General features: G+C 36.1%; 1 protein-coding gene across 1 annotated transcript in view; it reads left to right on the plus strand.

Moving 5' to 3' along the window:
- LOC139141715 (2-oxoisovalerate dehydrogenase subunit beta, mitochondrial-like) overlaps window positions 1–10,232 on the plus strand; it is a 39,179-nt gene extending 28,947 nt beyond the window's left edge. Inside the window, exons 6-10 of the mRNA XM_070711324.1 lie at window positions 2,284–2,392; window positions 4,052–4,114; window positions 4,346–4,491; window positions 7,154–7,240; window positions 7,804–10,232. Coding sequence (XP_070567425.1) covers window positions 2,284–2,392; window positions 4,052–4,114; window positions 4,346–4,491; window positions 7,154–7,240; window positions 7,804–7,944 — 546 coding nt within the window. The 3' untranslated portion in view covers window positions 7,945–10,232. The remainder of the gene's footprint in view (window positions 1–2,283; window positions 2,393–4,051; window positions 4,115–4,345; window positions 4,492–7,153; window positions 7,241–7,803) is intronic.
- The last annotated feature ends 3,657 nt before the right edge of the window (window positions 10,233–13,889 follow it).

Consider the following 13,889-nt stretch of genomic DNA (forward strand, 5'->3'; position numbering starts at 1 on the left):
TAAAACAAATTGACGTGCATATCTATGACATTGGTCAATGTCCTTGTACCAACTTTGAATAAAATCGGTTGAAACATGTCTGAGTTATGGCTCTGTACATGAAAAAATCGTAATAAAATGGCCGCCTGGCGGCCATATTGGATCGTATCACAAAACAAATCGACGTGCATCTGTATGACATATGAAGTAATCCTTGTACCAAGTTTGAATGAAATCGCTTATTGCATCTCTGAGATATCTGCGTGAACGGACGGACGGACGCACGCACACACACACGCACGCACGCACGCACGCACGGACGCACGCACGGACATGACCAAACCTATAAGTCCCCCCGGACGGTGTCGTGGGGACTAATAATAACAGAACCCCATGGCGAGCGAGCAAGCTTGCCGTACCTGGGGTATTTGCACTCGTGTTTGCGTTGAATCCGGCTGTCCTTTCACTCGCTGCGCTCGTGAAAGCACGACCGCCGGATCCCCCGCAAACACTCGTGCAAATACCGCTGGTACGGCGCGCTTGCACTCGCTCGCCATGGGGTTCTGTCATAGTATGGTTGGTAGGAGTATTACATTCATTAGTAATAAGCAAATGCATAGATATCTATCAGGCTGGCTGTCTCAAAATTGATGAATTTCAAATGCAATGAAAGTATTGTCTCTGATGATACTTCAGTAAACTGTTACATGGTTGAATATCAATGTCGCCATTGCAATCAGATTCATAGTATTGCCAGTAATTATCTGTCTGCCATTTCTGACAGATTTATAACATTTTATCATGGACAATCTCATCTGACACAGGAAATTAGTAAATATTGGCCACACTGCAAACTGTTGATAGAAAATTGATATGTCAGGTTTATTCATGATGCAATTCCATCTTGTCATTGGTGACAGAGTGGTGGCAAGGTCAGTCTGTGCATATAGATGATAGGTATGCATTGATTTGAAGACAATTTATCAAGATGCATGTGTTGAAGGCAGTACTTAATAATTTTTGGTTAAAAATGTTAAAAGTAAGTGAATGTGTCTGAAAAGGTCATTGCTGTTATGTTTAGCTGTACTTAATAAGTGGGAATTTCCTGTAGATCAAAGTCAAATGTGACATTTTTTGGGACTGACTGTAGAAACATTTGCTGGGAATCTGTATGGAATTGCACTCTGGTAGTGCATATCCAATATGTCAAATCAAGGATAATTATGAATAATTTCACTATCTATGTTACACCGTACCAAAGAACAAATTGTGTTATGGTACACTTTTTTATGTGGAGCTCCAACCAGCTATGCATATGTATAGCATATGTATATAGTATATGTATATGTATACATGTATGTATAGTATTATTGGCAGCTATTTGGATCATTTGCCATACATGTATATCTCTATGTATGTTTGTGTATGACCTTATTATACACCTACTGCCGTAACCTATGGGAGTTTGACCGTCCAATAACTTTCCGTATTTTGTATAGTACGCGGAGTCCCGAATACAGGAGACGTATGACGCGCCTGTTTGACCTTTGACCTAGCGATTATCGGATGTAAACAAACTATTTTACGAGAGTTATAGACATATTATTATGGAGGGAGGTGTATAATAATAGGGTTATACACAAAATATGGCCCTGTATGGACTCGGGCTCAGTGAGTGACGTATTGGCAATACGTCACTCACTGAGCCCTCGTCCATACAGGGCCGTATTTTGTGAATAACCTTATGGAAGACACTTGAGAACATGGAACCACTGCATGTATTACCTTAATGTTTGTCAGGGAGATGTGTCATGGCTCAAACATTTGACTTTGTTCAACTGAGCATATCAGTCCTCAAACTATGCAAATTATCAAGAAAATGTAGAAATTTTCTAATTCCTTTCATATACAATACAGATATTCCTAGGAATTACCTGATTCAAATTTATCTAAAAAAAGCATGGCATCTTTGTGTGGAAACTTACAAATAAATTTTCCTTATTTTTCTTAAAAGAAATTATTCTTCTGTGAAGCTGCTTGTCTGGTACATTTGAAATTGAGCTAGTTGGAAGTTTGTAACTAGTTTTTCATTTTAGTTGAAATGCCTTCACTCAAATGTAAACTGGATTTTTTACCTTCCATTTTAGATTACAGGTGTTGATTTAACAAGTAGTAGGATTTGTTTGTTTAATGCTACTTGGCAGACAAATAATTTACTGTACATATAATGAAATGTTAATGACTGTACATGTATCTATGAATATTGTAGATATTTTAAGTATTGTATTTCCATTCATGTAACAGGTGGTGATTCCCAGGGGTCCTATCCAAGCCAAAGGTCTGTTGCTGTCCTGTATTCAAGATCAGAATCCTTGCATATTCTTTGAACCCAAGATTCTCTATAGAGCAGCAGGTAACATATTTTATATCAATTCACCCATACATGTACAATGAGAAATTTACTGTTGTCCTGTCATTAGGAAACTGCCTTGATATTGCTGTTCCAAATTTATTTATGAATTTATCAAGATATGAGTGAAGTGAACAGTATTTTTCATAACTTTGCAAGCAGATTCAAAAATTGCTTGGTAAACTGTCATGTGTCCCACAATAATAACAGCCTGTGTCAGTGTTTGACCTGATTATCAAGATACCATTCTAGCTCATCATAACAAATTACTGCCTCTTCAGAGCAATGTTTTATATCATTGTTCATGTCCAACACAATGATTCAATTTATCCGCTGATGCTAAGAGTGAACCAAAACAAACTATTATTATTATTACAATAATTATGGACAATTATGGATTGTAGCAATGAAAATTTACTATATATACATTAAAATTGCAGAAAACAGAAAAAAAGCCAGGCCACAATTAGGGTACAAAATATGCAAACACAGAAAATAAAATTAAAAAAGCAAAAGCACACAGCTTTTTAACCCTTTCACCACCATGGTTTGGCCCAAACCCATCGTTATCAATGGCAATTGTGGACCTGTATACAGGGAATTGGGGGTGAACAGGTTATGAATGAGGGGCATCTCATTAACTATTCAAAAGATGGAGTGTACAGCCTCTCTGGGCAAACTGCTCCATATTTCTGTCCATTCTTTCTGCATACTTTCATTCATTCATCAGTCCAGCCACAGTCATTCCTGAAACATACCTGAATAGATATTATTCATAGACAGCACAAGAACACTGTGCCGTGACATACATGTGCAAGTCAATGTATGTCTCTACATGATACAATACTGCTGCCTGTGGCCATATTATTGTTACAGTAGAATTCACCACGGGGACAGATGTTTGGACTTTCAAATATTTACAATTCTTTTCGAATCATTTTAAAGCTCTTTGTGTAAGAAAAATTTTCACCATCTTATTTTTTTGAAAATTGAAAATTTTGTTTTTCCCCAAAGTTTTATTCTTGATTTGGTAAGAGAATGATTGAAAGCTTCATTTAGGAAAGTTTGAGCAACAGTGTTTGTCATTTTTACTTTTGCGATGCATACTACCTTAAACTTTTCATGTCTTGAGCCATTTCATAGAGATGCCTCAATTAAATTTTTATAAATTTTGAGTGAGCACAAGATTTATGCCTGTAGGTATGACTTTTCCGACTCATAAAATGAAAAAGTTGTATAAGTAAACTTCACCATTGAAGACAAACACATTCTGTACTTATTACTTGGCCATTAGTTATTGATGGCACATTTCGACTAGAAACTGAAATCAGCATATCTGTGTTATAAGGAAATGAAAAGGACTATACATATACTTTAAACTCATATGGCCCTTTCACATGTATGTTAACAAACAGTATGTTAGCATCTAATATGGCAAATTATTGGCAGACACTGTCTAGTCAATGATGACTTGTTTTAAGTGTTCATTTTACCATGGGACATTCACATTTGTAAAGCCAACATTCATATTCCTAGCAACTATCTTCTATCACTTGTACTTATTAGAGTTTACCCTTTTTATCTAATGAATCACTCATCTTTTTCAGAATAATCTTCTCAATAGGAGCCTCAACATGTAACGATTCTTTTAAATTTTTTCAGTGGAACAAGTTCCTGTACAGGAATATACAATACCGTTATCAAAGGCTGACATCCTAATTGAAGGTTTGTACATTGGTGTTACCAGATTACAAGTGTTTCTGAAGGTGTTCAGAGTGTGAGAAGAGTTGATGCTTTTTGTTTGTCTCTCTTTGTATCTGTCTCTCTCACAGGAAGTTGACACTGATAAGTTGAGTCTTATTTACGAAATGTTATATTAAGTAGGTATTTCAGATATTGAGAGTATTGTTTTGCATGCTACAAGAAATTAGCAATCTTTCTGACTTTTCCATATAGGAAGTGATGTCACCTTAGTTGCCTGGGGAACACAAGTTCAGGTGCTGAGAGAGGTAGCCAAGATGGCACAGGAGAAGTTAGGAGTATCCTGTGAACTTATAGATCTACAAACCATCCTACCATGGGATACAGAAACAGTTGCCCAGGTACAAAGCACATACTTAACGGTATATTATATATTTCAGCGTCTCAGAAATTGACCAACACAATAACTCTGTGAAAGATGGTCTTATCATAATCCAAACAATACTAGATGATAAGATACACACTTTGCTTCATAGAATCTACAGAATTTGTGTAGATTTGAATAGATGTGATGATGAGATATTCATGAAATGTAATGAAAATGGGATTGTGCAGATTATTGTGTAATTTATGCAGTTATTGCTGCTGAAGCAATATTGTTTGGAGTTATCACATAAAACTGTAGGTGCAGATAGAAATATGGTTGGACACATGTATCATACACAGTGAAATATCTAATGATTCGTTCAGATTTGTACTCACGGAGATCAAGGCTTTGGGTGTAGTAAATCTCTTCACTATACAGAAAGCCATTGCAATATTTTTAGTCCCCACGGACACCGTCCGCGGGGACTTATAGGTTTGGTCATGTCCGTACGTCCGTGCGTGCGTCCGTCCGTTCACGCAGATATCTCAGAGACGCCTGGAGCGATTTCGTTCAAACTTGGTACAAGGATAGTAACATACCTCATACAGATGCACGTCGATTTGTTTCACAATGCGATCAAATTTGGCCATGGTAGAGGACTTTTTAGTTTTCACCTCCATAGACTCCCATGTATAAGGCAGACCATAGACTCCCATGTATAAGGCAGACCATAGACTCCCATGTATAAGGCAGACCATAGACTCCCATGTATAAGGCAGTCCATAGACTCCCATGTATAAGGCAGTCCATAGACTCCCATGTATAAGGAAGTCCATAGACTCCCATGTATAAGGCAGTCCATAGACTCCCATGTATAAGGCAGTACATAGGCTCCCATGTATAAGGCCAAGATAAATAAAAATTTAGTTTCTCATCGTATTCATATTGCAAAAAGGATGCAGTGACACAGTCTTTAGTCCCCACTGATAAAGTCCAGGGGGCTCATAGATTGGGTCATGTCAGTCCGTGAGTCCATCCGTTCACGCAGATATCTCAGACACTTTGACAAAATGTCATGTGACCTTGGTGACCTTTGACCTCGAATATACATATTTGTCCATAACTCAGTAACCACAAGTGGTAAACCTTTCATATATGGTATGATGGGACACCCTATGACGCCACATATTGTACCTCATTAATTATGTGCATATCTAATTTTGAGCGAGCCAATAGAGCTAGAGGTCTGATTTTTGGTATGTATGGATAACTTAGCAATACAATTTTTTTGACAAAATGTCACGTGACCTTGGTGACCTTTAACCTCAAATATACATATTTGTCCATAACTCAGTAATCACTAATGCTACACCCTTCATATTTGGTATGATGGGACACCTTATGACACCACATATTGTACCTCATTAATTATGTGCATATCTAATTTTGAGCGAGCCAATAGAGCCAGAGGTCTGATTTTTGGTATGTAGGGATAACTTAGCAATACAATTTTTTTGACAAAATGTCAAGTGATCTCAATGACCTTTGACCTCAAATATACATATTTGTGCATAACTCAGTAACCACAAGTGCTACACTCTTCATATTTGGTATGATGGGACACCTTATGACGCCACATATTGTACCACATTAATTATGCACATATGTAATTTTGAGCGAGCCAAAGAGCTAGAGGTCTGATTTTTGGTATATAGGGATAACTTAGCAATACAATTATTTTGATAAAATGTAATGTGACCTCAATGACCTTTGACCTCAAATATACATATTTATCCAAAACTCAGTAACCACAAATGCTACACCCTTCATATTTGGTATGATGGGACACCTTATGACGCCACATATTGTACCTCATTAATTATGCACATATCTAATTTTGAGTTAGCGAATAGAGCTAGAGGTCTGATTTTTGGTATATAGGGATAACTTAGCAATACAATTTTTTTGACAAAATGTCACGTGACCTTGGTGACCTTTGACCTCAAATATACATATTTGTCCATAACTCAGTAACCACAAGTGCTACATCCTTCATATATGGTATGATGGGACACCTTATGACGCCACATATTGTTCCTCATTAATTATGTGCATATCTAATTTTGAGCGAGCCAATAGAGCTAGAGGTCTGATTTTTGGTATGTAGGGAAAACTTAGCAATACAATTTTTTTGACAAAATGTCACGTGACCTCAGTGACCTTTGACCCCAAATATACATATTTGTCCATAACTCAGGAACCACAAGTGCTACACCCTTCATATTTGGTATGATGGGACACCTTATGACGCCACATATTGTACCTCATTCATTATGTGCATATCTAATTTTGAACAAGCCAATAGAGGTAAATGTATGATTTTTAGTATATAGGGATAGACTATAGGATAGAAATTTTTTGACAAAATGTCATGTGACCTCGATAACCTTTTACCTAAAATACACGATTATGTCAATAAATAAGTAACCACAAGTGCTATGTCCTTTATATTTAGTAGGATGGGAGACCTTATGACAACACATGCTTTACCTCGTTAATTATGCCCATATATAATTGTGGGCAAGCCAATAGAGCTAAGAGGTCACACCTCTATCAACTAGACATAGCACACATGAATGCATTGTCTTTGTTCCCCTGTCAATATTACAGTCTAACAAGGTTGTGTTTTATTTCAGTCTGTTTCTAAAACTGGACGATTACTGGTATCCCATGAAGCCCCATTAACTAGTGGCTTTGCAGCAGAGATAGCTTCAACAATCCAGGTAAGAGACAAAATACCGCACCTTATACACATTACAAATTGAAATCAAATATTACATGATTAGCAGGGCTGAATCTATGGTCTGTGTATCACAGAGTAAAACCAAACTGTTCACTGTAAAATCTTGACATTACTTAGATCAAACAGTGTATTCAGTAACTTGTGTTCATATTGTTATGCAAATAACCTGTGATCTTGGCCATTTGACATAGACACATTACCAATTGCTTGTTTTCAACTTTCTGTCCTCTGTATTTCTTATCCCTGTGTGAATAGTGGAAATACCAAAACAGAGATTGGTCTATTGAATCTGACAATACAGAAATATGAAATGCTGCCAAAACCACCATGTGTTTGTCCAGCTTATAGAAAAGTTCATCTCTAAACAGTGATCTTTTCTAAAGCTACATGTACAAGTATTCTTCATGCTTAACACCAACGTTTTTTGGAAAAAGTTTAGTGATGATGTACTTGTAATGAAGGATTAACGCTACCAGTACATTACACCAACAATTTAAGCAAATAATCAGTGAAATCAGAACAAACTGTTCAATTCTCTTTCAGACTGAATGTTTCTTAAACTTAGAAGCGCCAATAGAGAGGGTTTGTGGATGGGATACACCATTCCCTCATGTATTTGAGCCATTCTACCTCCCTGATAAATGGAGATGTCTAGATGCCATCAAGAGAATGGTCAACTACTAATTATGAGTAAGTTAACACTGTTGGATTCAATGTTAGGTTGATATGCACAATGGTATAATCATATACCTGACCAAAAGTATAATCAAAACCATTGAACTTTATGTTGCTCCAACTGTGTGTTGTTGAACATCAAACTATCCCTATACTCACCATTTGCAGTGGCTTTAAATCAATGAAACAATACTTTGTCAAATTCTGTGAAATCAAAGACTGTGAAAATAAAAATTAGGATGTAACATCAATCTGAAAATTAATGGTAACTGCTTCACTAAAACATAGTTTTCCTTCATAGTTCACATATATTTGAATGTCTTTGTACATTTATAGAATATTGCCTTACCATGACGACTGTGGATTGAATGATGTAGTACATTGTGTAGTATTTTGAATTCACATGGTACTCTCGCTGCCTTGTCATTGGTTTAAGTAGGTCACATGATGAGGAAATAGAGCAACTTTTTTCTCTCAGGAAATAACCTAAACAATTGCATGATTACTGACCAGCACTGTGTGTTTATCTTGAAGGAATGAAAGCAGATATTTTAATGTCTCATAAGATCGAACAGAATTTGGCAATATCCTTATTCATAGAAAATGATTGACACTGACAACTCTCAGTTGTTCCTTCTTCACAGCAAATGATTGACACCAAAAAGGACAGCTTTTAGGAGTCCCATTGGTGTTTTTACTTTCTTGGTGAATTGAATTTGTACAAAATTATGCAAACAATAATGACAGACAGAACTGGTGCTGTCTTCTTGTACTATATCCCTTCATAGAGCCTGTAAAGGTTGCACACTTCTTCAACAGAGATTTGCTTTTTTTTCTGGAGTGTATATTAAATCTAGTTTTGAAGGAAAATTTGAGTGGATAATACCGGTACTTCCTGCAATAATGGTTTGGTATCATTGATGTTTCTATACAAAGAGTAGTATCAAGTATGCAGACTTCTTTTTGGACAAAGTCAAATGAGTTACAACAGAATTAATCTGCAAAACAAAAACATAACATGCAAAAACTTCAACTTAAACAGTTTTTCACAGTGAGAAAGTCAAGAACTGAGCTTCAGAATTTTAAAGTTGATAATTTCTGGAACAGTGTTTTTGATCATGTTCTTTGACATTTTGAAAAATGCAACCAAGCTACAGACTGTATCACAAACTTTTCTTAGCTATTAATGTTCACAGGGGATATGAGTAACTAGTAAATTAGCGTCTTTCAGACCTCATTAACACTAGCCGTGAGGCATGGGAAATATGTTGTTTGTAATTCTCTTTACACTGGAATATTTCTGGTAATACTAATTACCCCTCTTGATAATAAACATGTAAGTGTAACCTTTAAACAGCCAGTGGTTTTAGATAATGGTTTCTTTATAACTATTATCTATATTATGCATGTTCACAAAGGTAATGCCAGTATCTGCTTTCCTTTTAAAAATACATGCAGTGCAAAGATTTTACATTTGTTTTTGCCAACTTTATCAGGCTCTATCAGACTAATTGGTTTGCTGCTCATTGAACTGTAAAATTCAACAAATCATGTATGAAACTCAGAGATAAGTTTTGATAAACGTTGTATGTAAGAAAGACACAGATGTAATTTGCATTATTGATACAGATGTGTAATTTTATGCCATTTGATGATGTTATCAGTGAAGAATTACATGTACATCTTGCCAAAAAAGGGGAGAAAGCTAATTGTCTTAAAAAGATGTATCACTTCCTGCATTTGATGCAAGCATTTGTTTTTTATTTCATGGAAATTCACAAAATATAAAGTTCAGCTGATTGCGTCATATTTTGATACTCAGCAGAGTTTCTGTTGTGTACCATATGCTCAACCAGAAAAATGTTTGCAAGAGTTGACAGCTATTTAAGTAAATATCTCGATTTCACCTGAGTTTCATACCGATTTTAACTTTTTGTGGCCATAGTAACAACATCATTACTATAAGTATTGTGTGAGTAGCTCTGTGTGATAGCAGATTTTCAATACAGAGAGAATTACAAATAATGATGGATACCTGATTCCCAAGTTCAGACATTGATAATAGATGGCATTTTACAAAAAAATGGCTGATTTTTAAGCGTTCTTTCCAGTTTTATTGTGTGTTTATTTAAGTTAAGACTATCAGATTCTCAGTGCATGAACATTGATGTTGTCCTTTGTTTTGTTCACACTCTTGTACAATTCTATTTATTTATGAATTGCTAAAACCCAACTCTGTATAAAACCTAGCTGGAGTTCAACTCCATCACTGAAAATAAAATTGTTTGTGAACTCCAGTGGCTACCTGTCTTTGGATTTATTTAAACTGGCTATTACTGTTCAACATAACCATCAAACTCCTAGCCAGCTTCATGTATCATAGCAGTTACAGTAGGGAGCAATGATTTACATTTTTAGCTCACATTTGGTATACCAATGTGAGGTTATCGTATAAGCTGAATCAGTTCATTTGCATCTGATTTGCATGTCTGTATATGTCTGTATATTTGTGGGTATGTGCGGATGTATGTCCGTCACACACAAAGGCTTCCATACCGCCAAAGCTACCATCTCAGTATTTGGTGTACAGGTAGATGCAGGGGTTGAGATGTGAATTTGTTCAAATGAACACATCAGTGTCAAAAATGTGCAAATGAGGTAAGAAAAAGTGAGATCCTGCAAATTTGCAGGAGGCATGCCAGTGAGAAACAGGCCAACTCCACTGATCTTGACTTATTTCCTGTCATTGTTTATGAACTGATACATATTAACAGACCAGCTGAAACCATAGACAGTAGATGGGGGAAGACCGTCTATACTAAACTAAGAGGGGCTTGTTTCTGCTATGCATGTTGCTAAAGTTGACCTCCAGTACCTAAAGTTTCAGACCTTAATTACTTTTGTCATTCTTGTTTTTCTGGTTTAAATATTTCTTGTTGTTTTTCTGGTTGTACTGTGCAGAAATCATTGTCATAACATCAACGTAGAATTTTCCTCCACTGAACAGATAGAAACAATATTTATTGTTGATCATTGATAATACATACTGGTATATACCAATTCTGATTAAATTTGAGCGACACCGTATAATTGCGGTATTTTTTATTCAATATGTTGGCCATACTTCAAACCATGACAGTTTGCTTTTTATGCCATGAGCAGCTTGTTAGTTTAGGGATGTTGGAATAGTAAACTAACAGAGAATGTGTTTATCTGTAGGGATCTAGTGAATCACTCAGTGCAATGTACAATTTACTACCTGGCTGATGATATGTATTATTGCCTGAATACATGGCTTTATATGCCCGAGAGCAGTACAGGTACAGTACAGGTGACATCTTGTCCATCGCCAGGAGGGCAAATTGTCTACTGCTGCGATGTCACATAAACCCATGTATTTAGGTAATAATATTTTTATTACATGCCTCTTCACAGTTAATGCTATATGACATTTAGTTACATGCAGTGCATTTTCAAACAATTTTAGCATTATCATCCAGCATCAAACAGGTTTAACAAAAGTCAAAATAGCAGTGTGCCCATGGATATTTTACTTCTAGTGTTAAGCATCTACCTTGACGCTGAAGGGCTTCACCGGACCAGTAACTACCGGTCAGTACATCATTCACATGGCCCGCTAACTCCGTGGATGTTCCTATTCAAATCAATGCACTGATTTGCACTCACATTAAGGCATGTAATAATATGATACATTATACATTCTGTTTACATCTAAATATGGGCTACCATCTCAACCATGACACCTGGAAGTTACACCTTGCATGGTGCTAGTGATAAAACCATCCATAACTTGGACTTGTCAGGTGCAATTTTAAACAATCATAAACCTCGCAAAGGCCTCTATCAAAGCAAAGCAAAAGACAGAACAAATAAGAAAACTACAATATGCATTTAATTAACTAAATTGGTTTTAGTGGAGTCTTCCAATAAATTCCAGTGATTTACTTATTGCAGTGTGGAACAAAAAGGCAAATTGATGTTTGTAGCTGACTACATACTTAAATTTTTCGATCTCATGTTGATCAAAAAGTGAATACCGGACCAAATTTTTTTTTTTCAGATTGACAGTGTTTTTGTGATATTCTCAATATTGGTGCATGTTGACATTCTCAATGAATAAAAATACAAGTAGGTAACCAGTTCAATAATTGAATCCAAAGGAGAGATTAATCAACTGAAAAAGCAAAGATGAAAAACCAAAATTTGGTAAGAAAAAAAATGTGTTGACCCCAAAGTATATTATGTATGTTATTTAAAGGTGACATTTGGTATGATGGAAAGGTTTCACAAGTTTTAATGTAGAGATCCAAACTACAAAGTAAGCATCTGACCACCTGCAGGGATTGGTGCACCTCACTCCCAGTCAAAGGCTGAAAAACATAGAAACATTGAGCTTTAAAAATTGTTCTGAACAGCATTTTATACAATTGTATATATTTATTTCATAATGCAATTTTTCTAATTATACAGTTGACTTTTTTCAATGGGAAAGTGTCATCAATAGTCAAGAGTGTATACCACCAGTATGATTGATCTAAATTTGAAAATCTCCAAATAATAATCATCATGTAACGTTGGCAAATTGAGATAGTGGGGATGAAGACGTCCAAGAGCAGTGAACTGTATATTTACCTCATGTCTATAAATAAATTGATGTACAAATACAGTGTAGCACAGAGTATCGCGACATTACCAACTTCGAAAGCTAACTAAAAATGAAACAGCCATCTTTAACTGTTCACTTTTGAGAAGGGGCAGGCAATCTGTATGAATCATCTATCATTTCTAAAAGTATGCAACGGCCCTACAGCATACTGTACACATTTCTTCATTTCTTCAGTTGATTCATTGAGTGATACGATGCACATTACCATCATGAAACAGGCTTATATTTCTATAAAAAACGTTGGAAATTTTTCTGTTTCCCTTGTTTCTAGCTATGCTTGGTATCCCCTATGTCAAAGAACAACATGACATAGTGACTATTTCTTCTGTTGTTTTCCAACCATTCTGAATAATGATTGTGAGGCCGAGGTAGTGTGTACTTTTTCATTGGCAGATGAAAAGATCTGCACATATGGCCCGACAATTGCTGTAGCCAACAGACCTGTACACAACAGATCTGATTGTAGCAATCCATTACTATTTTCTTTTATTCGGTCAAAACTCTCTTGACAATTGTAGACGACTGTTTACTGAAAACCCATAGAATAATTCAGTTGTGTAATTTGTGATTTATTTCCACAGTTTTCAAGAATTTACAAAATATTTTAACCATAAAGATCAAATTTCAAAAAAGTGGCCCATGTAATTGCAAAAGTTACCAGTCATTTCAGCCAGCTGCCAGCTCTTAATGAAACCCTGATGACGTATGTAACTTTCTCTATATATTAATATCCATTGGATAAAAATATTCGCCTGCAAGGAGTGCTATGTGATTGAATGTGGCAATCTTCATGCAAGTAACATTGATGCCTAGTTGTAATTAGATTATTTGTCCAAGACTTAAGTGTACAGCACTTTGCCAGTTCAGTATTGCATGACACCTGTTGAAAACCTATTAATGTGGGAAAAACAAGTGTGTTAGAAATGCTTGACTTTAAGCTGCCCAGAGAAAACTATGCCACTTCAATTTTAATTCAGTTCAGTTCAACTCAACTCAACTCAATTACCTTTCTTGTCCATTAAAGCGCAGTGGTCGTCGCGCTGCGCATGCTCCTGAGGGGGGTCCCCCTGTTGTCAACATATCCAAGAATGCCGTGCACTATACGTTACGGGTTGATTATATTATAATGTTTGCGATATTGCCGCTTGTTAAAATGGCGGCTGATCTGTCACAAGCATACCAACTTACCAAATCTATTAATTACACGCTGGATTGAGATCACATTTGATCAAGATTTTCTTGAATCAGTTGAATGGGGCTCGGCTAC

The sequence above is a fragment of the Ptychodera flava genome, chromosome 10, assembly GCF_041260155.1.
Source record: "Ptychodera flava strain L36383 chromosome 10, AS_Pfla_20210202, whole genome shotgun sequence".
Taxonomy (NCBI): Eukaryota; Metazoa; Hemichordata; class Enteropneusta; family Ptychoderidae; genus Ptychodera; species Ptychodera flava.